This window comes from Lithobates pipiens, unplaced genomic scaffold (genome assembly GCF_037356315.1).
Source record: "Lithobates pipiens isolate NorthernLeopardFrog02 unplaced genomic scaffold, aLitPip1_a1.2 Scaffold_18, whole genome shotgun sequence".
NCBI lineage: Eukaryota > Metazoa > Chordata > Amphibia > Anura > Ranidae > Lithobates > Lithobates pipiens.
This window is the reverse complement of record NW_027507758.1, coordinates 575,783,653-575,811,431: the sequence shown is the minus strand read 5'-3', so window position 1 is coordinate 575,811,431 and position 27,779 is coordinate 575,783,653. Positions and strand designations below refer to the sequence as shown.

At 46.6% G+C, this 27,779-nt stretch overlaps 1 protein-coding gene across 1 annotated transcript in view; it reads right to left on the bottom strand.

Moving 5' to 3' along the window:
* Positions 1-616: 616 nt before the first annotated feature.
* Positions 617-27,779, bottom strand: part of LOC143989060 (cytochrome P450 2C5-like) — a 43,934-nt gene continuing 16,771 nt past the window's right edge. Inside the window, exons 6-10 of the mRNA XM_077489072.1 lie at positions 20,717-20,893; positions 9,957-10,098; positions 5,740-5,924; positions 1,927-2,068; positions 617-1,160 (exon numbers count right to left, since the gene is read on the bottom strand). Of these exons, the coding sequence (XP_077345198.1) occupies positions 982-1,160; positions 1,927-2,068; positions 5,740-5,924; positions 9,957-10,098; positions 20,717-20,893 (825 nt within the window). The 3' untranslated portion in view covers positions 617-981. The remainder of the gene's footprint in view (positions 1,161-1,926; positions 2,069-5,739; positions 5,925-9,956; positions 10,099-20,716; positions 20,894-27,779) is intronic.

Sequence of the window (27,779 nt, the reverse complement as noted above, 5' to 3'; positions counted from 1 at the left end):
TACCCGATTTGGTTACCTGAACCCTGGCTATGTTTGGACTACTTTTACTATTTGTACCATTTTTACCACTATATTAAAATGGTGTGATTTTTACTGCATTTTCTGTCTCCGTCTGATTCATGGCTCCTGACAGAAAATTAATCTGGAGTCATGCAATGTGGGCATGCTGCAATTGTGCAACAAACTTGTGAGGCCTGGCAAGTCTAGCAATAGCAATAGCTTAGCAAGTCATTTTCAAACTTGCAGCACAATTGCCTGCTATCTGAGATTATGAAATCCAGTTTAATATATTAAGCCAAATAGGCTTACTACTGGCCCAGTAGTAAAACACAATTCCAGATCCAATTTTCCTGCCACTTCAGGCTCTACAATCCTGTGCCACCATTTACTTTTTTATGTCATCAATTTCCTGCTTTCTTGGAGATGATGACATTTGCTCAGGTGCCTTAGACATTACTGCAGTAGTCAACCAAACAGCAAATTGTGAAAGATTTTGGCACCTATGGCCCTGCAGCTTTCTTAGATGTGTGGTGTGTTTCCAAGAGGGTTGGTGGTGAAGAATAGCATCACCTTCATTTAAGTGAGAATCGTATTTACAAAACATGAAACAAAAATGTTAATGTTGAAGTGTAATGTTTAAGTTGTTAAGATGTTATCACCTTATACATTTCTCTATCTTCTGTGTGAACTTTTTCCCAATAATAAATGTTCAAAAAGTTAGGCATCAGCTGGTATTGCCAGACACATTGGCCACCTGGTTTCCACGATTTGTCCACCTATGCCATCGAATGACAACGGTCCGTAGAAAATCCAATAATTATTGCAACGATCATCTTTTCCAAAACACAATTCGGGTAAAGTACAACAATATCCAAAAACATAATTTTTTTTAGGTTACTTCATATTTTTTGTGAAGATATTGCTGTCACTCCTGCTGTGTGGATGAAGAAGCATACCATCAAATTATCTTGGAGGAAGATTTCAGTTGCGGGGTATAGCACAGATATTCTGAGGCAAAGGAGCATTTGTAGACCCCAGTGCAGGAGTGAGGTCCACAACAGTCCCAGGTAGAGCCTGGAATGTGAAATTTTGCAGCAGTGTGGTAAAGAAGAGGAACAGCTCCATTTTGGCCAAACCTTCCCCTGCACAACTTCTCTTACCTAAGAAGAAAAACATAAGAGACTTATTGAAAACATTTTTGATCAAGAAAAAGCTTTAGCATCTCAATGTATACCTCATGCTGTGAATGCTACACATAAATTCATAATACACATAATATAGGCAGCTGAAGTTACATGAAAATCGTAACTTTTAATGTAAAATGTGCGCTTGGACCATGCTGTCCCACCTCTGGAGCCTTCCTATTGGTCCTTTACTGTAATGGCCAGACACTCCCTGACCAATAGAGGCTCAAAAAATGGTATGAAACCAATCTCAAGTATTGCAGTGCAGTTTTAATTTAAGGCTATCTCTGTTTGTAATTTTTTTCACCATTTGGTCCAATTCAATTGTCCAGGTTTGTGAAAGCTTTACATTTACATATGCTGTAAACACTCATAGATCAGTAGGCAAGGTATAACTACACTACACTTCTTAAAGGAAGGCTAACCAAACAAAATGTTCAGATAGTGGCCATGGGTTTAATGACCATGCCTATTTAAATGAGTTCTCAATAAGGTGCTTGAGCAGGTTTTAGGACCGTCATTTTTTTCCTACGTAACTGATTTGGAACAGACATGCGGCCAGTGAAGTTAGAAAACTCTGCCCCGTATACTTTCTTCGTTGACTCACTAGATAGAGAAGCCAGAACAGAAATAAAAACTCCGGAGACTGCACATTTTAAAACAGCTTGGAATGGTAAACCCTATATTTTATCCTTACAGCTTCATTCTATGGTTCTGTCTGGAAAGATCTGTTTAATGTTACCTGCTGAGAAGGGTATGAATGCATCGTTCCTACTGAATTTTCCATCTGCATCAAGAAAATGTTCTGGATAAAATTGATCAGGCTTTGCAAAGTAAGCTTTGTCTTTCAATATGGAGGACAACAATGGAACAATAGTGGTTCCCTAGAAGAAAGTTATTACAAACTAGATGTTAAAAAAAAAATACACACACACACACACACACACACACACACACACACACACACACACACACACACACACACACACACACACACACACACACACACACACACACACACACACACACACACACACACACACACACTATATCGTTACCAGCCTTTGGTTTGTTCCTTGACTACGCTTCTGCTTGATTCCAACCTGCTATTTCTGCTACTGGACCCTGGTTTGCTCACCTTCTGGTGGGGTGATCCTGAGGACTATGACCTGGTACTAACATTCAGCTAAACCCACCCACTATCAGGAGCTCTGGCGAACACTGATAAATACTTAGATTCACTTCAGAAAATTGAAAAAAGGACTTTTGAGGTGTCCCAAAGAGTGGGGAGTATCTAGTGGTGTGCACCAGATACTCCCCACTAGGTCTATATCCGGAGGGATTGTTATCTTCGCTCGCCTGGGAAGTCCCTGTATATGTACATCTGACATTTGTCCAACTGTCTTAAATGTTTACACAATGCTTTGTTATAAAGGATACTGTGGGGTTCATTTACTAAAACTGGAGAGTGTTAAATCTGGTGCAGCTGTGCGTGGTAGCCAATCAGCTTTTAACCTCAGCTTGTTCAGTTAGGCTTTGACCAAAAAACCTGGAAGCTGATTTTGGACTCTCCAGTTTCAGTAAATCAACCCCTATGAGTATATATGTGGCTTAAAGCGGGAGTCTGCCATTTTTTTTTTTTTTTAAAGCCAGCAGCTACAAATACTGCAGCTGCTGACTTTTAAAATAATGACACTAACCCGCCCAGCGCGCCCGCGATGTCGGCACCCGAAGCCGATCTCTCGATCGTCTCTCGGGTGCTGCCGCCGCCATCTTGGGTATGGGAATCAGGAAGTGGAGCCTTGCGGCTTCATTTCCCGGTTCCCTAATGCGCATGCACGAGTCGCGCTGCGCAATAAGGATGGTCCCCGCTGCCTCTGGGATCTGTGTGTTTCCCAGCAGGCAGCGGGGGACCTTTGGAAAGGGGCGTAGATTCTGCGGAAAGGGGTGTAGCTTCTGCAGAATCTACGCCGGAAGTGGGTGCAGATACCTGTACTGTACAGGTACCTGCACCCCCTCCCCCCTGAAAGGTGGCAATTGTGGCGCCGGAGGGGGGGGAGGGTTCCAATAAGCGGACGCTCCACTTTAGGGTGGACCTCTGCTTTAAAGGATGGCCAGCCAAACAAAATGTCCAGATAGATGCCATGGGTTTAATGTTTATGCCTACTTAAATGAGTGCTCAATAAAGTGCTTTAGCAGGTTTCAGGGATGTCACTCTGTTACTGATACTGTCATTCTTACTGGTATTATCTTGCATATTTTCTTACTTTATTTTAGGTGAAGCTTCACAGTATTATTCCCTGAGACTGGTTTAAAATTCCTGCAAAACACAATGTTTATGTATACAGTGATGGGGCTTAGCTCCCCAATATGCTATAATAATCTTTAATGTATTTGTTACTCTGATATAGTTGATGGGTATTGGCTGTGTGAATTAGTGTAGAAACTGCAATTTTATGGCCAGGCCCTTGGCCTTTACTGTTAGCCCTCAGACACCATTTTTCTACCAAGAATGGCTCCCCGGTATTACTTTTACATAATACACACGTACACACGATCAAACAAGCGGGTGGAAAAGTCCGGCAAACTGAAGTCCGCCAAACAATCCCCCCGTGTGTAGCCTCCGGCATACTTTTTTGACCCGAAAGTATGGCGGACTTAGAAAGTAGTTTTACACTCCAATCTTCCCGCCGGACTCGCATTTCGGTGGACAATCCGGCCGTGTGTATGCCAGTCCACCGTACTTTTAAAATGAGCGGACTTTTCCCGCCCGGAGAAAAGTCCGCTCATTTCGAGTGGGTCTCCAGGTAGGCAGGGCCCGCGAAGGAGACGTCGCTGGCCCCACCGCCTGGTATGGACTTAAAGGGGAACCTCAACGCTGAAAAAAAACGGCCTTGTCCAAGCACGCTACCCGGCCGGCCAGGAAAGGGGGGGACGAGCGAGTGTCCCCCCCCTCCTGAGCCGTACCAGGCCGCGTGCCCTCAACATGGGGGGTGCCGTGGGGAAGGGGGGGCCGCGTGTCCCCCCCACCCCAAAGCACCTTGTCCCCATGTTGATGAGGACAAGGGCCTCTTCCCGACAACCCTGGCCGTTGGTTGTCGGGTTCTGCGGGCGGGGGGCTTATCGGAATCCGGGAGCCCCTTTAATAAGGGACCCCCGGATACCGGCCCCCCACACTATGTGAATGAGTATAGGGTACAATGTACCCCTACCCATTCACCTGTAAAATAAAAGTACAAAAAAAACACAACACACAAGATAAAATAATTTATTGCACAGCTCCGGGGGTCTTCCGTCTTCGGGGGGGTCTTCTCGCCAGACTCCTCTGCTATCTTCTTGTAGCTCTTTTGCTAGCGGAGGAGCCCGGCTTTCTTCCTCGCCGCCGGCCTCTTCTTCCGACTTCGGGGGTCTTGTCCCCCTCTTCGGTTCTTCTGCCGGGCCACCGCGCCTTCTTCTAGCTCTTTTACAGGCGGTGGCCCGGTCTTCTGTCGCCGCCGCCGCCGCCTTCCGTTCTTCTCTTCTTCTTCAGATGTTGCCTCGCCGAGTCCTCCGCTCACAATGACGGGAACCAGGCTCGCGGCGACTTATATAGGGACAAGGGGCGGGGTCTTCAGTTGATGTCACATGGGTTCATGTCACATGGTGACCCCGCCCCCTTACGATGTCACAGTCCCGGAGGATGCTGGGACTGTCGCCATGTGACATGAACCCATGTGACATGAACCCATGTGACATCAACCCGAAGACCCCGCCCCTTGTCCCTATATAAGTCACCGCGCGCCTGGTCCCCATCATTGTGAGCGGAGGACTTGGCGAGGCAACATCTGAAGAAGAAGAGAAAGAGAAGAACGGAAGGCGGCGGCGGCGGCGGCGACAGAAGACCGGGCCACCGCCTGTAAAAGAGCTAGAAGAAGGCGCGGTGGCCCGGCTGAAGAACCGAAGAGGGGGACAAGACCCCCGAAGTTGGAAGAAGAGGCCGGCAGCGAGGAAGAAAGCATGGGGACAAGGTGCTTTGGGGTGGGGGGGGCCGCCCGGCCCCCCCTTCCCCAAGGCACCCCCCATGTTGAGGGCACGCGGCCTGGTACGGCTCAGGAGGGGGGAGCGCTCGCTCGTCCCCCCCTTTCCTGGCCGGCTGGGTAGCGTTCACGGACAAGGGTCTGATGTGGACCTAGGGGGGACCCCCACGCTGATTTTTTTCGGCGTTGGGGTTCCCCTTTAAGTCCATACCAGGTGACGGGGCCAGCGACGTATCCTTCGCGGGCCTCGCCTACCTGGAGACGCGCTCGAAATGAGCGGACTTTCCTCCGCGTGTGTGGGCGAGTCTGTTCATTTCAAAAGTAGGGCGGAAAGTACGGCGGACTTAGTACGCCGTATTAGTCTGCTGAAAAAGTGCCGTGTGTGGGCAAGTAGCCCGTTCGGAAAGTCCGACGGACAGTCTGGCGGGAGGTCCGCCAGACTAAGTACGTCGGGCAGACGGCTACGTGTGTACAGGGCTTTACTATGTCAAACAGTTGTCCTATCACAATATATTACAAAACATATTTTAGAAACTCACCTTTGGAATCAAATAGCCTCTGAATGTGATATCACGAGTTGTTGCATGTGGAAGGTTAGTTGGGGCAATATCACCAAAGCGCTGAACTTCACACACAACAGCATCTGTGTAGGGCATTTGCTTCCTGTGTTCTAGCTTTGGTTGTGCTGTGCCTATAACTTTTTCAATTTCTTTTTGCACTTTTTCTGTTAGGTATTTAAAAATAAGCTATTAGTATTGGTTTATATCATGAAAATGTCTTCTGCAGCAGTTTACAACATAAAGACATACATCAGTAACAATATCAACATCATGGCATACATAATACATAACAAACAATGAAAAGAAGAGGGGCCTTGACACAGCAGTGTAGCTTCCACATTTATTTTCAAAGGCATGCAATAAAAATCTTGGTCTTCAGGTTCCACTGAGTTACGCTGGGCTTCTAGATGTGTTACTTCCCTTCCAGGGATATCTGCCCTCAATTTATTCTTTGCTCTATGTCCCAAGATGGGATGCATGTTAAATTAGAGTTAGGTACTGCACAGAGGAACATTTTTTTCCCCACAAATAGAGCTTTCTTTTGGTGGTATTTAATTACAGCTGGGAGTTTTATTTTTTGCTAAACAAACAAAAAAAGATGAAAAATAAAAAACTAAAAAAAAATCATGTTTAATAGTTTGTTATAAAATTTAGCAAACAGGTAATTTTTCTCCTTCATTGAAATGCGCTGATGAGGCGGCGCTGGTGGGCACTGATAGGCACAGTTAAGGCGGCACTAATAGGCACAGATAAGTTGGCACAGATAGGCACAAATAAGGCAGTACTGATGGGCACAGATAAGGCGGCACTGATGGGCAAAGATGGGCACAGATAAGATGGCACGGATGGGTGGCACGGATGGGTGGCATGGATGGGCACTGATAGGTACCACCGATAGATGGGACTGATGGGCACTGATAGGTGGCACTGATAGGTGGCACTGCTGGGCACTGATGGGCGTCACTGATGGGCACTGGTACATGACCCTGATGGGCACGGATATGTGGCACTGAGGTGCAGCACTGTGTGTGCGAGGCAGATTGTGGGCACTGATGGGTGGCACTGTGGGCACTGATGGGTGGCACTGTGGGCACTGATGGGTGGCACTTTTTGGCATATTTTTGGTGGCACTGGCAGGGGGCAGGTGGGCACTGATGAGCTGTCCCCAGCCGGTGATCGGCTGACAGCGCGAGGAGAAAAAATAGCCGATTACCGGCTGTGTTGTGATCACATGATCAGCTGTCATTGGCTGACAGCTGATCACGTGGTAAGGGGTCGGGATCGACCCCTTGCTCCGATCCGATTCATGAACTCGCTGATCACAGAGCGCGGCGCGCGCGCCCCTCAGGCCGCTTGTGCACGGGACGACATCAATAGACATAGTCCCGGCAAAGCAGGTCCGCGCTGTAGCCGTCAATCGGCTATAGCGCGGATCTCAAGAAGTTAATCTGAAAACTGAAGACAATAAAGACATATGTCAGATAGGTTGTTCAGAAGATTGGAAGAATGCCAAAGACCTGTATGGGGCTTCTATGTGGTCCGTGGTGATTTAAAGGTTTGCACTTACTACTACTACTACCTACTTGTTGAAATCTCCAACAATGTCACTTCCGGTGACCCTCCAGCATCAGTAATTGGAGATATGGACAAGTTTGCTGTTTTTACACAACACCGGCAGCGTATACAAAACGGTACAGGATATAAGGAGCAGAAATTGTTAGTCCACCGCTAGTAACCAACAACATGGCTGCCTCCAAGGGGATGACAACTTTTCACTCCTTAGCCGCTGCTCTGTCAAAATAGCCAAGTTGTCATGTACCGTATTATATATGCTGCCAGTGTTGTGTCAAAACACCCAAGTCATCGAAATCTCCATTTACTGATGCTGGAGAGTAACCAAAAGTGACATTGTTGGAGATTTCAACGAGTTGGCCGTTTTGACAGAACACCAGCCAGACTGCTGATTGGCAGCACCTTAGCATGTCATGTGATGTCATGGTGCAAGAGAGCTGATCAAAGTGGCTGGAGTCTCGTGGGCCAGTCTGCAGGATGTAAGGAAGGCAAGCTGGGAGTGGGACTGTCAGTGCTGTTTGGACTGGAGTGCGGCTGCACAAGGCTGTCAATGTCACTGTGAGAGTCAGTTTCATGTGTGTGTGCCTGTCCATTCTAACTTCTTGTCCTCCTGGGTCCTGTCCCTGAGCTACTTACTATATCGAAAATAAAATAAAAATATGTTTTTTGCCTTAAAGCGGAGTTCCACCCAAAAAAGGAACTTCCACTTTTCTGGAGTAGATTTCAGGGAGCCATTAGAGAGTGGGGTTGATTTACTAAAGACAAACAGACTGTGCATTTTGTAAAATGCAGTTGCACTCTGCAAGACTAGTGGCTCCAGAACTTAGTAAATGAGCAGTAGCTCTGCTGACTCCAATCATGTGCAAGCAAAAATGCTGCTTTTTTAATTTCCCTTGCACGTGATTGGGTATTCTTCGCAAAGTGAAGCTTTACTTAATTTGATAAGCTCTGGGGCAACTGCACTTGCCGATTAAAACTGCACTTTGCAAAGTTTACAATCTATTTGTCTTTAGTAAATCAACACTAGTGTCTTTCCGAGATCTACTATCCTAAAATGAGGAATGAATCCCTTCTTTTCAGAATTTACGATGGAAAAACACTTGTAGACACATTTGTCCTAAGAAGGCTCTACTGTGCTTAAAGGGATATTAACCTCCCTGACGGATTTCCCGAGTGTGGCACGGGGTTAAATTTCAGTACAATTAGCGGTAACCCTGAGCCACATTAGGGATTGCATCTCAGGATCCTGGTGGGGGTTACTTACCTTGTCACCAGGATCCTGTAATCTCCCCCCAGCTGCGTCTGCGGGCTCTGTCTCCCGCCCGGTGCCTCTGTGTGCCAGGCTCCATTCCCTGCAAGCGTCGCAACGCATGGGGGGGTGGGGCGGAGCCCGGTGGCAAATTCAAAAAGTACAAATTCATAACACATGCAATACACTGTAATCTGTAAGATTACATTACTGTATGACACCATTTCACAGTGCCCCGCATGTACTTTTATATTATATATACTGTTCTTTCTGGCTGGAAATTTGAGATTGTCCATGGCAACCAAAAAGTGTCCCTTTACGTCAAAAGTAGTTTTAGACCAGATAGAAAACAGCGATAATAAATTACAATCACCTGCAGAATTGAGCGATAGTGAATCGTTGGAAAATGTATTTTATTATTATTATTATTCTATTTATCATTTTTTATAGTTAGTTATTATATTATAATTTATGATTTTTTGTTTCAAACTTTATCATACCCGGGATATCTACTAGACTCTTGTTTGGACAGATTTAAGTGAGTTATTCCTAAGAATTACAGGCCTACAAAATAAAAAGCCGAAATTTCTATGCAAAACAGTGTACCACTTTGAGACGCAAAAAACTGACATAATCATACCGCCAGGGTGGTTAAAGTCTTTTTTTTTGTTTAAAAATATCAAACATGCCATACTTACCGGCTCTGTGCAGTGGTTTTGCACAGAGCAGCTGCAATTCTCCTCATTTTGGGTCCCCTGCTAGCGCTCCTGGCCCCTCCCTCCTGCCGAGCGCCCCCACAGCAAGCGGCTTGCTATGAGGGCACCTGAGCCAAGTCACTGCTCTGTGTGTCTATACAGACACAAAGCTCTGGCTTTGTCCCTCTTCCTCTCTCTCCTCATTGGCTCACTGACTTTGATTGACAGCAGCGGGAGCCAATGGCCGCCAGCCTCTGTGTCTCAGCCAATCTGGAGGGAGAGTCCCAGACAGCTGAGGCTCTCGACCAACATCGCTGGATCAAAACGGAGCTCAGGTAAGTAATAGAGGGGCTGAGGGGGGCAGCTGTACACAGGAGGTTTTTTTATCATAATGCATAGAATGCATTAAGATAAACAAAAATTTTCTGCCTTTAATATTGGTTAAATGGAGAGGTTTGGGTTCTATTCGCTTAGCCCACCAAGCCTGTGTGGTTATTCTTTCTAAAATATATCAAAATAATTCTACATCCACAAAAAACGTGCCATGAGGTTTACATATCAGCCGAGTGCGTGTGACTTTTTTTTTTATAAATCAGTGAGATCATGTTTACTTTGAATGCTATGAATTCATGAACAGATCAAAGAATTAACAGAACCCCTAGTATATTAATTTTCCTTACTTTGAATTTCTGGGTATTTGATCATGATCAGGAGGCTCCATCTTAGAGTGGTGGATGTAGTTTCCATTCCAGCACCAAACAGTTGGGCCACCAGGGCAATTAGGTTTTCATCGTGAAAATACAGTGTAGATTCTGGCTTTCCCTGAATAATGGAAAAATATATATCTGTGTGAGCATTTATTCCCCTTTTCCTTCATCAGTTGCATGTACGTTAAAGCCCAACTCCAGGCTCATTGCCCCTACCCTCCAAAAGACTCCGCATGCTGTATTTTATGCCATTTAATATTATACAATAAAAACTTGTATTGCGAGCATAGTTTGTTCCGGAAACATGCTTGTAATCCAAAGCACTGGTATAGTTCCCCATAAGAAATAATGGAAACTCAGATGATTCGTCCCACAACCATTTATTCATAAGTCCTTCAGTTTATAGTCCATATAAAAAAATTATAGCACTGTGATAGGTTATAACCATAACATGTCCATCCACAAATGGCAGCCTCCACAGGGGGATTAAAAGCAAAATCCAGCAGGCACTACAGAGTATAGCACCTGGGGTAAATCTGTCCACATAGACCATCCTCCGTACTACCCTGCAGCATGGAACGGATGACATTGATGGCGGTGCAGAGGACGGTCTATGTGGACAGCTTTACCCTAGATACCTGCATACTTAGGTGACTTGCTAAATGTTGTACCTTTATTAAATATAACCATATTGCTACACTTCAGAGGTGCCTCTGTTCTGTTTTATACTTAGTTGTGACATGACGCTACTCTTATATCAAGACATCGCTTGTATATCAAGTCAAAATTTAGCAAAATATTTTGCTTGTCTTGCAAAATGCTCTCAAACCAAAGTTACTCTCAAACCAAGGTTTTACTGTACTTATCCCTTCTATAAGTCTTCAGTTCAGTTCTGTAAAGCCACGGGGTCATCTTCCTTTCTTTTCTATTTTAGGTGTTCTTCAGTGATGCAGGGAGCGGTACTGATGTGATGACATCACCATTGATCTCACACCATTACATAATGAATGCAGGGCACCATACTCATGACACATTACACATACAGTATTTCCTTAGTATTCCAGGTTGAATGACACTGGGTGTTGAGGGGGATTGGGGAATGCAGGGGGGATCGCTAGAGTGTGTTACACCTTACACTTACCTTACTTACATCAGTACATCTTTTTTCTACTTGAGAAACGTTGCTCAGCTGTGTCCTATGCTATCATACACTGTAGCCGAAAGGCTTATCCATACATTTGTGTTCTCCTGACTTACCTAAATCAGGGACGTGCAGTCAGAGGAGGAAGGTGAAGCAAAGCCTCATCTGCCATGAACCTTAAAAAAAAAAAAGAGATATGGGGCTCCTACGACCTATACATTTTGGAGATATGGGGCTCCTTGCGCAGACTGTCAGGAGTCACATACAGAGCGGCCAGGTTAAATACAAGCTGGCACACTCTGGTGGCAGCAGACTGAGAGATGAGCTCACAGTGCTTCTCCTCACTTCTTGTCAGAGGCACTGAGCTCAATGGACAGCTTGGAGTCTTGGACCAATGGTAAAGTACCACTAGCCCCAGCTGTCTAATAAAAATGCTGCAGTGGAGGCACACCTCTCACTAAAGAGTCCAAGAAGGCTCCCTTCAAGCCCAGCCCTGTTAACTACAAGGAAAAAACATGGGTTTATGTGTATTAACATTTACCCACAATCCCATGTTTTTCTCACACAGTTACGAGGGAGAATGCGAATCTGCTGCTGTTGAAAAGGTACTGTTATATTCAAGCTAAATCCTATATTATTATGCTATATATTATAAGATAATAATTTATTATTTATCTATTTACTGTGAAATTACTGGTTGGAAGTTATAACTTCAAACTTCAGTAATTTTTCCGTTTAGCCACCTGCTTGCTTACAGTTTTTGAAAATATAGTAAATTACCTCAAAAATAATATATAATAATTATTTGTATATTACTTACTTATGGTAAGTAACCCCTTGCCACCCAGGCCAATCCTGACACTTTTCTACTACATGAAATTACTCAGAACTCCCCAAACATTATATATATATATATATATATATATATATATATATATATATATATATATTGTTTTAGCAAACACCCTAGGGAATAAAGTGGTGGTCATTGCAACTTTATATGCTACACGGTATTTGCGCAGCAATTTTTCAAACGTGTTTTTTTGGGGTAAAAAATGGTTTCATGAATATAGTTTCATAGTTGCATAGTTAGTAAGGTTGAATAAAGACACCAGTCCATCCAGTTCAACCTGAGTGAGTGTCTACCCCTATCACTTGTAAGGGATCTTCCCGGGGTAGGGTGTGTTTGGACACAGTTCACAGCAGACTTGGACTTTATAAAGCAGACCTTGGCGTTTATTCGTGGTACAAACAGTCCAACAAACAAAATATACAGCAACACCGTGCTTCTTGTGTATAACAGGAACAAAATAATAACAGAAACAAACAACCTAGCCCGGCTGGGCGCTTACTAAACAGGTTCTTCTCACCTATCTGACACTTATAAACACAGCGTCTTTCGCCTGGATATCGCAGGGTGGATTTTAGCTAGAGCAGTGGCTGTGCTTGCAGCTTCCTCAAACACACAGACTGTTCGTTTCCCTGGCTGAGAGCAATCACCTGCAGGCCCGCAGAGCCTTTACCTTCCCAGGCTAATTAGGATCAAAGCTCACCTGATCCAAAACCCAGAACTGGAACGAGGGATGGGGGGTGTGGAATGACAGGTCCCTCTACCAAACCTACCTGCCATTCCATATAAACCCAGGCCCGGCATAATAAATAACAACTCAGCAGCATATTGCTGCTGAGAAACTGATCCATCCTGGACTTACCATCTCACACTGTGTAGCAACCTAGGTGAGATGTACACCCCCTCAACCACTTCTCCAGTGACATGTCTACATATCCCCCCCCTCTTTTTCAGACCGGAGGGCTGAGCCTTTTGTCCCCACAGACAACTCACCCTCGACAATGCGTCAGCATTTGCCTGTAATTTCCCTGGCCTGTGTTCCACAGTGAAATTAAAGTTTTGTAAGGACAGAAACCATCTAGTCACTCTTGCATTTCTCTCCTTGTTTAACTTCATCCATGTTAGGGGGGCATGGTCTGTCACCAACTTGAATTTCCTGCCTAGCAAGTAATACTTTAAAGATTCTAGGGCCCACTTCACTGCCAAACATTCTCGCTCCACAATGGCATAATTTTTTTCGGCCGGGGTTAGTTTTCTACTCAAGTACGTCACCGGATGCTCCTCACCATTCACTACTTGTGAGAGTACTGCACCTAAGCCTGTGTTAGAGGCATCTGTCTGGACCAGAAACTCTCGCTTGAAATTGGGGGTAACTAACACAGGTGGTTGGCACAAGGCAGACTTAAGGCTTTGGAAAGCCTTCTCGGCCTCTGGGGTCCACGTGACCATTGCTGTCTTTCCGCCCTTTGTCAAGTCAGTTAGTGGAGCAGCAACTGAGGCAAAGTTCGGCACAAATCTACGGTAATAACCGGTAATACCCAGGAAAGCTCTAACCTGTTTCCTTGTCAGGGGTCTAGGCCAATTCTGTATTGCCTCAATTTTATTTAGCTGTGGCTTAATCAATCCTCTCCCAACAATGTAGCCCAGATATTTGGCCTCTTCTAGGGCTAGAGCACACTTCTCGGCATTTATGGTCAACCCTGCATCACTTATGGTATCCAACACGGCCTGTACCTTACAGAGGTGACTTTCCCAATCAGGGCTAAAAATGACCACATCATCGAGGTAGGCGGCTGAGTAATCCCGATGTGGTCGCAGAATCAAGTCCATCAACCTCTGGAAAGTTGCAGGCGCTCCATGTAACCCGAATGGCATCACTACATACTGGAATAGCCCATCAGGGGTGGAGAATGCAGTTTTCTTTATAGCCTCGTCAGAAAGTGGAATCTGCCAGTAGCCCTTTGTGAGATCGAGGGTGGTTATGTACCTGGCGTTACCTAACTTCTCAATCAACTCATCTACCCTGGGCATAGGATAAGCATCGAACTTGGAGATCTCATTCAACTTTCTGAAATCGTTACAGAACCTCCAAGTTCCATTGGGCTTTGGGATTAGCACAATCGGGCTGGACCATTCACTCTGTGACACCTCAATTACCCCCAGATCAAGCATACGTTTTACCTCGTCAGATACGGCTTTTCTACGTGCCTCCGGTATCCTATAGGGCTTTAGGTTTACTCTGCTTCTAGGCTCAGTTTCAATGTGATGATGGATGAGGTGGGTACGCCCTGGGAGGTCAGAGAACTTGTTTTTGTTTTTCTGTAAAAATTCCAGAGCCTCCTGTTTCTGTGACACTGATAGAGCATCACCTACTTTGACTGGAGGGATTGGTGGTGACAAATTATTAACAGTATTTGTCGCCACCAAGGATTCCCTGTCTTTCCAGGGCTTGATTAAGTTTATGTGATAAACTTGGAAAGGCTTCCTTCTACCTGGTTGGTGCACCTTGTAGTTCACCTCACTGATCTTTTCAACAATTTCATAAGGACCTTGCCACTTCGCTAAGAATTTACTCTCAACAGTGGGGACTAGTATAAGGACCCTATCGCCTGGGTTGAATGTCCTGATTCTTGCGGACCGGTTGTAAATTCTACTTTGGGCCTCTTGAGCTCTCTGGAGGTGTTCCCTTACCAGGGGCATTACAGTGGCTATACGGTCCTGCATTTGTGCTACATGCTCAATAACACTCTTGTATGGGGTGGACTCACTCTCCCATGTCTCTTTTGCAATGTCCAGTAGACCCCTAGGGTGACGACCATAGACCAACTCGAATGGTGAGAACCCTGTGGATGCTTGGGGCACCTCCCTAATAGCAAACATGAGGTAGGGTAATAAATGATCCCAGTCACGACCATCTTTTCCCACCACTTTCTTCAACATATGTTTCAAAGTTTTATTAAATCTCTCCACCAATCCGTCCGTCTGGGGGTGGTATACAGAGGTACGGATGTGTGAGACTTTAAATAGTTTGCATAATTCCTTCATCAGTTTTGACATAAATGGCGTACCTTGGTCAGTTAGGATTTCTTTGGGGATCCCAGTCCTAGAGAACATATAAAACAACTCACGTGCAATTGTTTTAGATGCAGTGTTTCTTAAGGGTACAGCCTCAGGATAGCGGGTCGCATAATCTATGACTACCAAAATATACTGGTGTCCTCTAGCTGACTTTACCACGGGACCCACTAAATCCATGGCAATACGGTCAAAAGGCACCTCTATAATAGGGAGCGAAACCAAAGGACTGCGAAAATGTGACACTGGGGCACTAACCTGACATGTGGGGCACGACTCGCAGTATTTTTTAATGTCATCATATATCGCCGGCCAAAAAAACCTCTGGAGAACCCTCTCTCGCGTTTTGTCAGTCCCCAAGTGTCCCCCAAGAACATGGTTATGTGCCATGTCAAGCACCTGACGCCGGTACGGCTTAGGTACCAGAAGCTGTTCCACAATCTCATCCTTAACCTTATTGACTCTATAGAAAAGATCATTAGTCATCGAAAAATGTGGAAATCTTTTTTCAGCATCTGGTTCCTGAGGTACCCCATTCATAACAGCAACCTGCTCTCTCGCATTTTTGAGAGTGGGGTCCTGTAATTGTGCAGCGCCAAAATTATCCCTAGATACCTCTAAGTCTAGTATATTTTGCTCAGTGGGAGGAGCTTCCTCCTCCCCAGCCAGGACCTGCAAAGGAGAACAATCATTTTCATCCTGCACACTTCTATCATTCACCGGGGACAAAGCAACCCCCTTAGAGTTATCCCCACTCCTTTTGGGGATTTTTCTTTTTTCCCAGAGAGCCCAGAATAATGGAAAATCGCGCCCCAATATTACATTATGCATGAGGTTTTTTACCACACCCACTTCATATTGTACGGTGCCTTGTTCAGTCCCGACTTTAGCCAGCACTATAGGGTACACTTTTGTATCACCATGTATGCACACAACACTCATATGCTTTTTAGACTCTAAGTCCCCAGCCACCAGGCTAGCATGCACCAAGGTTACGAGGCTTCCCGAGTCCATTAACGCCTCAACGGGAAGGTCATTGATGGTAATATTGCAGATTTGCGGTTCAGTCTCTAGTCCAGGAACTGCAGCACAAGATGGTTCCGCAAACAGCGACTGATGCCGGCTAGCGTCACACTCCATGGGTTCAGTGGTAAGAGGGCAATGGGCCGACACGTGTCCCGCCTCATGGCATCTCCAACACTGGATAGGGCCTGGTCTCTTTGGCAAGGAGTCCTTTTCAGAGCCCCTTAGCCACCCGGGACCATCACCAGCCTTTTGTCCCTGAGACACCACTTGAGCCCTTTTCCCGCCATCAGCACCCCTCCACACTCCCCCAACAGATGGAAGTCTCTTACCAGCTGACGGCACAGATCTGGCGCTCCGGGGAGGTGAAGATGCTGCAGGAACATCACGGAGGTAGTCCTCAGTCGCCTGGAACCTCTCCACAAGGTTGACAAGTTCGTTTGCATTCTTAGGATCACCTTGTCCCACCCAGCGTTGCAGGTCAGTAGGAAGCGCTCGGAGGTAGCGATCCATCACAACCTTCTCTAGGATTTGTGCAGGAGTAGAAGTGTCTGGCTCCAACCACTTTCTTGCCAAATGGATTAGGTCATACATCTGGGACCTCGCTGATTTGTCCAGACTGTAGCTCCAGTTGCGTACCCTCCGGGCACGGACTGCAGTAGTAACTCCTAGTCGGGCAAGTATCTCCTCTTTTAGCCGAGTATAGTCCTTAACCTCTTGCTCACTGAGGTCATAGTAGGCCTTTTGAGGTTCACCTGTTAAATAGGGCGCAATTACCTCTGCCCACTCAGCGGCTGGTAACTTCTCTCGCTCAGCCACGCGCTCAAATACTGTTAGAAAGGCCTCAACATCGTCCTCAGCAGTCATCTTTTGCAGCGCTTTCTGCACAGTCCTTCTCCCAAAAAAAATCTCTGGAGCGGCTCCCATCACTGTGGGTGGATTAGCAACCACAGGCGCCTCTCGAATTGCTATCAGGTGCTCGATAAGTTGTTGTTGTGCAGCCATGGACTGTTCATGTCGTCTATTGGCCTCTGTCTGAGCCTGCTGTTGTTGCAAACTCACTTGCATAAACTGCTTCAGCATCTCCTCCATGTTGCTGGACTGTTCTTGGAGTGTAGTTGCAGCTTTCACCCAGGACATCAGCAGCTGTAGCCAAGTCTGTCCACACCGTTGCCCCTAGCAACCGTGTTGCCCGCTACCTCCACCAATTGTAAGGGATCTTCCCGGGGTAGGGTGTGTTTGGACACAGTTCACAGCAGACTTGGACTTTATAAAGCAGACCTTGGCGTTTATTCGTGGTACAAACAGTCCAACAAACAAAATATACAGCAACACCGTGCTTCTTGTGTATAACAGGAACAAAATAATAACAGAAACAAACAACCTAGCCCGGCTGGGCGCTTACTAAACAGGTTCTTCTCACCTATCTGACACTTATAAACACAGCGTCTTTCGCCTGGATATCGCAGGGTGGATTTTAGCTCCAGCAGTGGCTGTGCTTGCAGCTTCCTCAAACACACAGACTGTTCGTTTCCCTGGCTGAGAGCAATCACCTGCAGGCCCGCAGAGCCTTTACCTTCCCAGGCTAATTAGGATCAAAGCTCACCTGATCCAAAACCCAGAACTGGAACGAGGGATGGGGGGGTGTGGAATGACAGGTCCCTCTACCAAACCTACCTGCCATTCCATATAAACCCAGGCCCGGCAAGATTAAATAACAACTCAGCAGCATATTGCTGCTGAGAAACTGATCCATCCTGGACTTACCATCTCACACTGTGTAGCAACCTAGGTGAGATGTACACCCCCTCAACCACTTCTCCAGTGACATGTCTACACACTGTACATTGCACACTCACATTGGTCCCGACCCTCAAGGAGCTCACAATCTAAGGTCCCCACTCATATACTAGGGCCAATTTTGGACAGAAGCCAATTAACCTACCTGCATGTCTTTGGAGTGTGGGAGGAAACTGGAGTACCCGGAGGAAACCCATGCAGGCACAGGGAGAACATGCAAACTCCAGGCAGGTAGTGTCGTGGTTGGGATTCAAACCAATGACCCTTTTTACTGCTAGGTGAGAGTGCTAACCACTACACCACTGTGCCACCCCTATATAATTTTTTTTTAAAAATAGGCAACACTTTAAATTTTTTTTACCGATTACGTGTTTAGAGTTACAGAGGAGGTCTAGTGCTAAAATTATTGTTCTTGTTCTACCGATCGCGGCGTATGTAACCTGTGTGTATCTGGCTCTGACACTAGCCAGGGCCTCACCAGCCACTCACCTCACCGCACATCCCTGACCTAAATCCACTATTAATTGACTTCAATATTTTTAAAATTCTGCAGCTAGAACCCTGACTAGGTCTGCTACAAGTGATCATGTAAAGCCCCATACACACAAATTGAAACTCCTAAGGTTTGATCTCATATTATATGGTTTTGATAAATCTGAAGGAAAAAAATCAGCAGAAAATCTGATAGTGTGCATGGGGCTTTACTCCTATCCTGGAGTCCTTGCATTGGCTACCCATAAGGTTTCACATAGACTTTAAGATCCTCTTGCTCACCTAAAGGGCTCCACATGGCTTGGCACCCCCATTATCAATTTACCCCCCCCCCCATAACCTCTGCTCCTCAAATTCTGGTTTGCTCTGTGTCCCCCCTACTCACCTACACTCAATGGGAGGCAGAACCTTCTCCTGCTATGCTCCAAAACTCTGGAATTCACTTCCAAAGAACATCACAGTTCTCTAAACTCATTCAAATCAAATCTAAAAAAATTTAAGGCAAGCTTTCATTTATTTGTCCCTTTTTTCTTTATATTGTCCTGTGTATTTCTTGTAAAGCACTTTGAGAAGCCACCTTTTAAAATAAAAATATATAAAAAAAATAAAATAATTTTTTTTATTATTACACCCTAAACATGGGTTTAATGCGTAACATGTTGCAAAGGGTGAAATTATGCTTTAACAAGATGCTCAAGGCATTCCATTGGAGGAGTGCTCGCAAGAGGCTGTGCAGATCTCTTCTCAAATTATGGTCTGGAATTTCATAAGTAGGTTAACATCCATTCTGGGGTCTAGGCAGAGGCGTAGCTTTAAGCTTGTAAGCTCCGATGCAAAAGTTGACCTGCCCCCCCCCCCCCCCCCACTACCATCCACCACTTCCACTGCGTGTGCAGATAAACCCAACACATGCCAAAATACTCAAACTAGCTTAAGAGTTTAGAGTTCCCAGAGTACCTCCTTACGTTAGAGGACAGGGATCACCCCTGGAGAATCAGGGGACAGGGACCCCTGGCAGGTCATTTGGCAGAGCTCCTTTCCCATTCCAGCACTGTTAACAGCTCCTCTCCCCCCCACAATACAGAGGGCTGAAATCACATTCCTTTACACACAGTCTATCAGCCTTCACAGGGTGTATCTGGCTTTGATGTTGATGTTGTGACCTGTGAAATCCTCTGGTCAGAACGGTAGTGTAGTTGCAGTAGGCAGATCATGGCTGACTGGCTGTGTTGTAAAGGAATGTGATTTCAGCCCTGCAGAGGAGGAGCAGTATAGAGTGCTGTAATGGGAAAGGAACTTAGCAGCTGGGCATAGCATCCAGGGCGGAGGGGGTGGCCAGGGGGCTTTGATGGGGGCGAAACTTAGATTTGGTGGGACAAAGCCATGTGACATGAAATCTGGAGCCTGCAGACCCTCAGGGGCCCCTCAGGAGGTGTTAGGGGATTTGTTTTAGCAATTGCTGAAGGTTTCTCTGTCAGTTTTGGCAGGTATTAGGGGAAGGTCACCTCCCAGAGGTGCATGTCTTTTCCCCAGTTGTCAGGGAAGTGGGGTAAGTGGACATCCCCAGGTGGGGAGGGGGGATCACAGAGAATCCCAGCTAGTGACTAGAAAACACTGAGCGGAGTCTTACCTCACCAGTGACATTGGTCCCATCGTGGCTACAGGACAGCACTCACCTCCTCTTAACTCACTGAGCTTGGTTACAATTCCATGTTGCCAGCACACAGCACAGACACTTCCCCATCTTGGCCTGTGTCTCCCCCCATGCTCCTCTCCATTCAGGAAATAGCGCACAGCTTCACCCCAGCCAATGAGGTGTGGACTGTGAGGGGAGGTGTGGACTGTGGAAGGCAAAGTGGAAGCCCAGTACTGGAGCGTGGCTGTGGGGCCCTAGGGCAGATCAGAGCTGGACTTTCTGGAGGATATGATAATATGTCAGGGAGGGTGCTGGGGCCCCTGGAGCTAAGGGCGGGGTTACGATTGTGAGCTCTGCAAGCCATTATGCTACGCCCATTGGTCTAGGGTGCACAGAGTCAAGAGGATTTAAAGCATACTGTCTTCAATAGCAGCATAGAACCCCATTACTGCAGTAAGTGGTGCATTAGGAAGTATTTTGGAGGGCTGAATGACTAATGAGTTGCATTCCATAAAGTAGTATTTCTGCTTATTCTTATCAGAATACCCAGAATAATTGCTGATGCATAGGTGGGAAATTCCTTTTTAATTAGCAGAGAGGAGCAAAGAGAAGTTTTGCCTGGGTAGTGCAGAGTGGACCTAGAATATTCCATTCTAGTTGAAAACATGCATGTGCCCCCCTGCAATTCATTTCATATCAAACATTTTCATCCTCACCTCTTGCTGTTTTGCCAGGAAAGCATCAATAAGATTTCTGTGATAATTTACATCAAGGTCTTTCCTCTGCTTGGTAAATTTTTGTCTCATAAATTCATGCAGTTGTTCAGTATTTTCAACAATTTTGTGGTGGGCTCCTGGTAGAGGGTCTATTAATGTAGGGAACATATCATACAGCTGAAATACAGAGAGAAAGTAGCCTTAAAGGAAATGCATAGCACTTGTCTTTGTGCAAATGTATTTATATTGTTTCAATTAAAAATAAAATACTGTATATATATATATATATATATATATATATATATGTATATATATATATATATATATATACTGTATATACAGTATCTCACAAAAGTGAGTACACCCCTCACATTTTTGTAAATATTTTATTAAATCTTTTCATGTGGCAACACTGAAGAAATGACACTTTGCTACAATGTAAAGCAGTGGGGCCAAGTTGGTCCCCATTTGGACATTTTCACTTAGAGGTGTACTCATTTTTGTTGCCAGCAGTTTAGACATTAATGGCTGTGTGTTGAGTTATTTTGAGGGGACAAAAAATGTACACTGTTATACAAGCTGTACACTCATTACTTTACATTGTAGCAAAGTGTCATTTCTTCAGTGTTGTCACATGAAAAGATATATAATCATATAGATAAAAATGTGAGGGGTGTACTCACTTCTGTGAGATACTGAATGTGTATATATATATATATATATTATATATATATATATTAGACTTGTGCACAACGGAAAATTTTGTGTAGTTTCGATTTGTTGTCATTCGTAAAATACATAATTCCGTTCTGCTATATTCATTATGTTACGTTAATACATTTTCGGATAATTCGTTTTTATTCGTAGAGTGTCGAATTAATTTTTTCATATTTGTTGAAATTCGCTATTTATGTATATATAGACATTCATGATAATGATTCGTAGTTTGGAAAGCCATTTGTTTATTGAATCTTTTAACACACACAATGACAATGTCTCTTCTCCTCGGCTCAAATACAATATAACACCCTTCTAACTCAGTTCTCAGCAATGCATTTTGCCAGTAATTCAACCTCCGGCACAAAATTAATTAGCTGATTGGACTATAAGATTTACTTTGAACTGACCATTGTCGAATCATGTCGAATTCATTCAAACTTATTCATTATATTTCTTTCATATTCGTTGTTATTTGTTATTTTTTTATTCGGATGCATCCGAATGTCCGAAAGATGCACAATTTGGCTGAATTTCGATTCGTTACCAAATGAATTGCACATGCCTAATATATATATATATATATATATATATATTTATGGCCCAGAGCCCTCTGACCGATACGGATAAGGATGACAAACAAGGTTAACATAAACTCGCTTACTTGAAATGGACCTGAAAGTGTGCCCTGGCCTAACGTAGGGTATACCAAAATAAGGGGGCATGCCCTAGATAGAGAAATGAGTAATAAATGAAATGAAAATGAAATGGAGTGAAATGAGTACTCACCCGAGGAGTATAATGCTTGAGAAATGCCCTGACAGGGGATGGGTGGGTGGGTATCGCGCACCGGAACCGACGAGGGAGCTAGGCGAACGGGCTGGTTATATACTCCACCGGGCTCCACCCATAATTCCAGGCCACCATACTGGCCTTTCTATTTATGGCCCAGAGCCCTCTGACCAATACGGATAAGGATGACAAACAAGGTTAACATAAACTCGCTTACTTGAAATGGACCTGAAAGTGTGCCCTGGCCTAACGTAGGGTATACCAAAATAAGGGGGCAAAAACATACAGGTAGGGAATGCATTTATTAATTCGAGTTTGTTACTGGGTGAGCTTGACAAAGGCCTGGGCCATCTCTACTTGCGGATTGGGTATGTAACGGGCAAAACAGGTGGACTTCCATCTACCCAACTTTTTGATAACGTGGACCGGGACCCCTTGGCGGGAGGCAGTTGAAGCAGCTCCGATACGAAATGAATGTCCGGAGTAGTGAGCCGGATTGAGGTGAAGGATGCCCAGGAGTATCCTGACATGCTCCATGAACTGGGCTGCGTTCAGTGGCTTACCGTGAAATGGCAGAAGCGGGCCAGTTCCTGGTTGATCGGCCAGAAGGGTCAACAAGCGGGTGAGAATGGCGACCGGGCACCAGCGGTTGTTGGTTTTATAAAAATGTATGTCCGTACCTGGGCCAAGCTGCTGCGTCTTGGATACTGCTATATGTAGGATGAAATGGTCTCCGTGCCTGACCAGGTGGTGCTTGCACAGCATGCGAGCTGAGGGGCTACTGGAGGTAAACTCGCCTGGCCGTAAGAAGCCGTAGAAGGCCAGGTGTATGGCTGCTTGTATAATGATACTAGTGTGGAGCCCGAAAGGTGCAGTGGCCAGAATATCAGACATGTTTCTGAAAATGTCTCCTGTGATAGGCAGGCGTTTGGCGGAGGCCGTAGGCTGGCGTTTCTGGATGCCGCGCATGACAGCCCGAATGGCGTGGAAAGTGAACAAGGAGGGTTAGGCAGGGTCCTGGAGGGACGTAAAATGTTGTACCCCGGCCAGGTATAGCCGGATCGTGTTAAAGGATAACGCCAAGTCCGAGTGGCAATGGGCAATGAAGGCCAGGACTTGCTTGACCCGGGAGGTCTCTGTGGAGTGAGATGTTAAGAAACGGTTAAAGGCCCTCCAGGCTGTTTGATAGGCCTTGCGGGTATTGTCTGAGAGGGAGTGATCGATGAGTTGAGTTGCGGCTACTAGGTGAGGGGTTAATCCAGGGTCAGTTGAGACCAGTCCGGGATAGCTGCTGACGTTGGTCCGGCTCCGGGCACCTGATCAAAAAAGGAAACTAAGTTAAAGCGGGAGAGGGCGTCCGCTGCCCGATTACATTTACCGGGGATAAAGGCACAATGAACGTTAAATTGAAATAATAACGAGAGCTGGACCAGTCGCCGCAGGAAGGACATAATCTCCAGAGACTTAGACCTGCCTTTGTTAATGATTTCCGCAGTGGCGAGATTGTCCGTTGAAAAGGTCACTGTTTGACCCGACCAACTGCGGCCCCATGTGTGGGCAGCGGCTACGATGGGGTACAACTCGAATAGGGAGGACGTCTCGGTGAAGCCCGGAATTGCCAGTATCTGAGGAGGCCAGGGGGCTGCGAGCCAGAGGTGGCCAAAAATTGCCGCAAAACCCGTGGAGGCCGCTGCGTCGGTCACGACCTGAGGTGAAGAGGAGGACACGGAGGGAATGAACAGGGACACGCCATTCCAGGACGTTAGGAATTCCTCCCACATGGCAAGATCTGCTAAAGCTGCGGGGTCCAGGCTGAGGACGTGCTCCGGGTCTTGTGAATGGGACAGTAGGACTAACAGGCGCGATACGAATGCGCGACCTTGAGGGATGATGCGCATGGCAAAATTAAGCATACCGAGAAGGGACTGTAGCTGCCTCTTGGTGCAAGTTCTGGTGCGGGTGAAGTCCCTCATGACCGTCCTGATGCGGCTTAGTTTATCCGGGGGGAGGCTGGCCTGCATAGTGCTGGTGTTTAAGCTGACCCCGAGAAAGGTGATTGCCTGCGCTGGGCCCTCCACCTTGTGCTCAGCAATGGGGACGTTAAGGTTATTGAAGACCACCCTTAGTTTATCCAGATCCCCTGGAAGGGAGCCAGGTGACTCGATCAGCAGGAAGTCATCCAAATAGTGTATGACTCCCTGGCACTGGGCTACGTGCAGCAAGATCCATGCGAGAGCCTGCGCAAACGAGTCGAAGAGCCAGGGGCTACTCTTGGACCCGAAGGTTAGCTTAGTGGCAAAATAGTAGAGCTCCCTCCACTTGATGCCATGCCAGCACCAGAGAGATGGATGGATAGGAAGGAGCTTGAAGGCGTCTGAGATGTCGGCCTTGGAGAGCCATGTTCCTGTGCCTGACTTGAGAATGGCCTGGATGGCCGTGTCTACGGATGCGTATTTAAGGGAGAACTCCTCAGAGGGGATAAGGGAATTAAGACTGGGGACAGAGGAAGAATAAGGCGCAGACAAATCGTAGACCAACCTGAGTTTATTGGAGAACTTGCCCTTCACAAGCCCAATAGGGCTGACTCGCCAGGTGTTAAATGGGGGCTTTGTGAAAGGGCCTATGACGAAGTCCCGGTCTAGCTCTGCCTGTAATAGCTGGTCGATGGCTTGTACATCCGTGGCTGCTGACCGCAGGTTCTGGCACTCGTGTGTAAGGTGAGGGAGAGAGACAAGTCCTGTATGAAAGCCCTGAGTGAAGCCCTGAACTAGGTAGGCGGCAAGTGAGGGGGTGGGATGATTGGCGAGGTAGACACTGAGCCACAACACGTTGACCCGGCTTAGTCAAGATCTTTTAGCCTGCTTGACCTCGCACATGAGCCTGGGATGAGCTCTATAACACCGTGTGCATACGTGGAGCAGCCTGCACTGACTGAAATTGCACGACCCGCTGTTGTAGTTGTTGCAGATGGCTGCGCCTCCCATGGTCTTGACCGGGCGCCCCAGTTTATCTGTCTGCGGCAGGCGTACCGGCGCCGGTAGGCCCTGGGCAGTACCTGAGGTCGACGGACCGTCTAAGGGCGGGGCTGCCACTGAGCTGGCACACCAAGTCGCGGTGTGAGTAGCCGACTGGCAAATGGCACAGAGGGGAGACCGCAGCCCCGCGAAGTGTCGGCAGAACAGCTCGGTGTCCATGACACTCCAATCAGTAGGTATCTGAAATTGGGAGAGCCTGGCGGCCGCCTTAGCGGAGAAGGAGCGGTGATAGTCATAAAATGAAAAACCGCCGTATTTATACCCCAGGTCAACTACCACGTGGAGGTAACGATCCAGTTCCTCCCTCCTGCCGGGGGAGGCCGAGCAGATGACGTCCCTCAGCATGCCGAAGGCCAAGGTGAACTCGGTGACAGAAAGCTTCCTGTCCAGCCTGGGGTCTTTGGCTTTGAGGACCACCGACACGTCCCCCCAAGTGTAAGCTTTGTTTTCTGCCAGCTCATGAATGGAGATAAGAAGTGAAGCCAGATTGACGTCCTTGCCCTCTAGGATGTCCTTCCTGATGTTGGCTGATATCAAATGAGAAGGGTACACTACTGGTGTACACCCGGGGGTACCTGCGCTGGTGTTATCCACTGCTTGTGAAGCTGGTATTGGAGGAGAAACGGATGGGCGGGTCTCGAGGAGGGCCACCCGACTCTGAACCTCTGACATTGAGGTCGTCAGAGATGACACCAGAGTGTGAAGCTGCGTGATGGAAGCAGCGATAGAGCCCAGGGAGACCTGCTGGGCACTATCCTCAACCGCGGCTGGGGGAGGAAAGAGGAGCCCGAAAAGTTCGGCCTTTCTGGCTGTAGCTGGAAAGGGTACACCCCTGCGCCTTAACTCGGCTGTTAGCCTGGGAATGGTCCACGCTCTGAAGGACCTTTGGCTGCCACTCTCTGAGACAAGAGAAGGGGACAACGGAGCCGTGTAGTCCTCGCTGCCAGCCTGGGACATGGTGGCAAAATCCAGGCTTGGTGAGCCTATTAATCCCTGGGTCCGGGTTTTCTCCTGTACGGAACCTACGGAGGCACCGTTCGACCAGGTGCAGGTTGGACCTACTGAGAACTCGACTGATCTGAGGAGATGAAGGTGAAGTTTTGTTTGAGAATCCTACACCTAAAGAGAGATGTCTAGCTAACTAGTGGAGGTGAGACTGGAAATGTGATAAATGACATAAATGAAATGAACGGACAACCGAAATTTGCTCTTTAGAATAACGTACATACGACAACAGAGACGTGACTTGGTTGCGTCGCCGATGCAAAACATAAATTTTTTTTTTTTTTTTTTTTTTAATTCTTTTGAGGCAATTCAACAGTGAAATGAGGCTGATGATCAAGGCCCCCCGATAGAAATCCGACATTGAAGAGTCAACTGGACTAACCGGGAAGCCGTATGTGACCGTGAAATGAGTGGATCCGCCATGACAGAGATCTGAATCGCCATGCCACAAACTTGCGACCGAGCACGAAACGGACTCTGGAGCATGTACTGAAATGAGGCCATTCCTGGGGCACGCCGATACGAATTTAGTACACGGAAGTGGCTATTCGTACCGGAACGTGATAAGTGAAATGAAATGAAAACCCATGACAAAGACATGAATCAAAGGACGAGCCCATGAACCCAACAGAAGAATCCTGTCTTTGGAGCATGTACCGAAATGAGGCGTAATAGCTGGGCGCACCGGAACGAATCGGTACATAACCAAATGCAACAGGATTCGAATCGGAGCGTAATAAGTGACTGAAATGATATCCCATGACAGAGACAAGTTTCAACGACTGGACAGATGGTTACCACAAAGAATCCGTCTCTGGAGCATGTACTGAAATGAGGCGTAGCAGCTGGGCGCACCAGAACGAATCGATGCATAAGGAATGCGATGGGATTCGAATTGGAGCGTAATAAGTGACAGAAATGATAAGCCATGACAGAGACAAGATTCAATGACTGGACTGATGGTTTACAATAAAGAACCCGTCTCTGGAGCATGTACTGAAATGAGGCGTAGCAGCTGGGCACACCAGAACGAATCGGTGCATAACGGAATGCGACAGGATTCGCTTTGGCGCGTAATAAGTGACAGAAATGATATGCCATGACAGAGACAAGTTTCAACGACTAGACTGATGGTTGCAACAGAGAAACCGTCTCTGGAGCATGTACCGAAATGAGGCGTAGCAGCTGGGCACGCCAGGACGAATCGGTGCATAGCAGAATGCGACAGGATTCGAATTGGCGCGTAATAAGTGACAGAAATGATATGCCATGACAGAGACAACATTCAACGACTGGACTGACGGTTACAACAAAAGAATCCGTCTCTGGAGCATGTACTGAAATGAGGCGTAGCAGCTGGGCACGCCAGGACGAATCGGTGCATAGCAGCATGCGACAGGATTCGCATTGGCGTGTAATAAGTGACAGAAATGAAAGCCATGACAAAGACTAGAATCAAGGACCGTGCTTGAATCTGCGAGTGACTCAGTCTCTGGAGCATGTACAGAAATGAG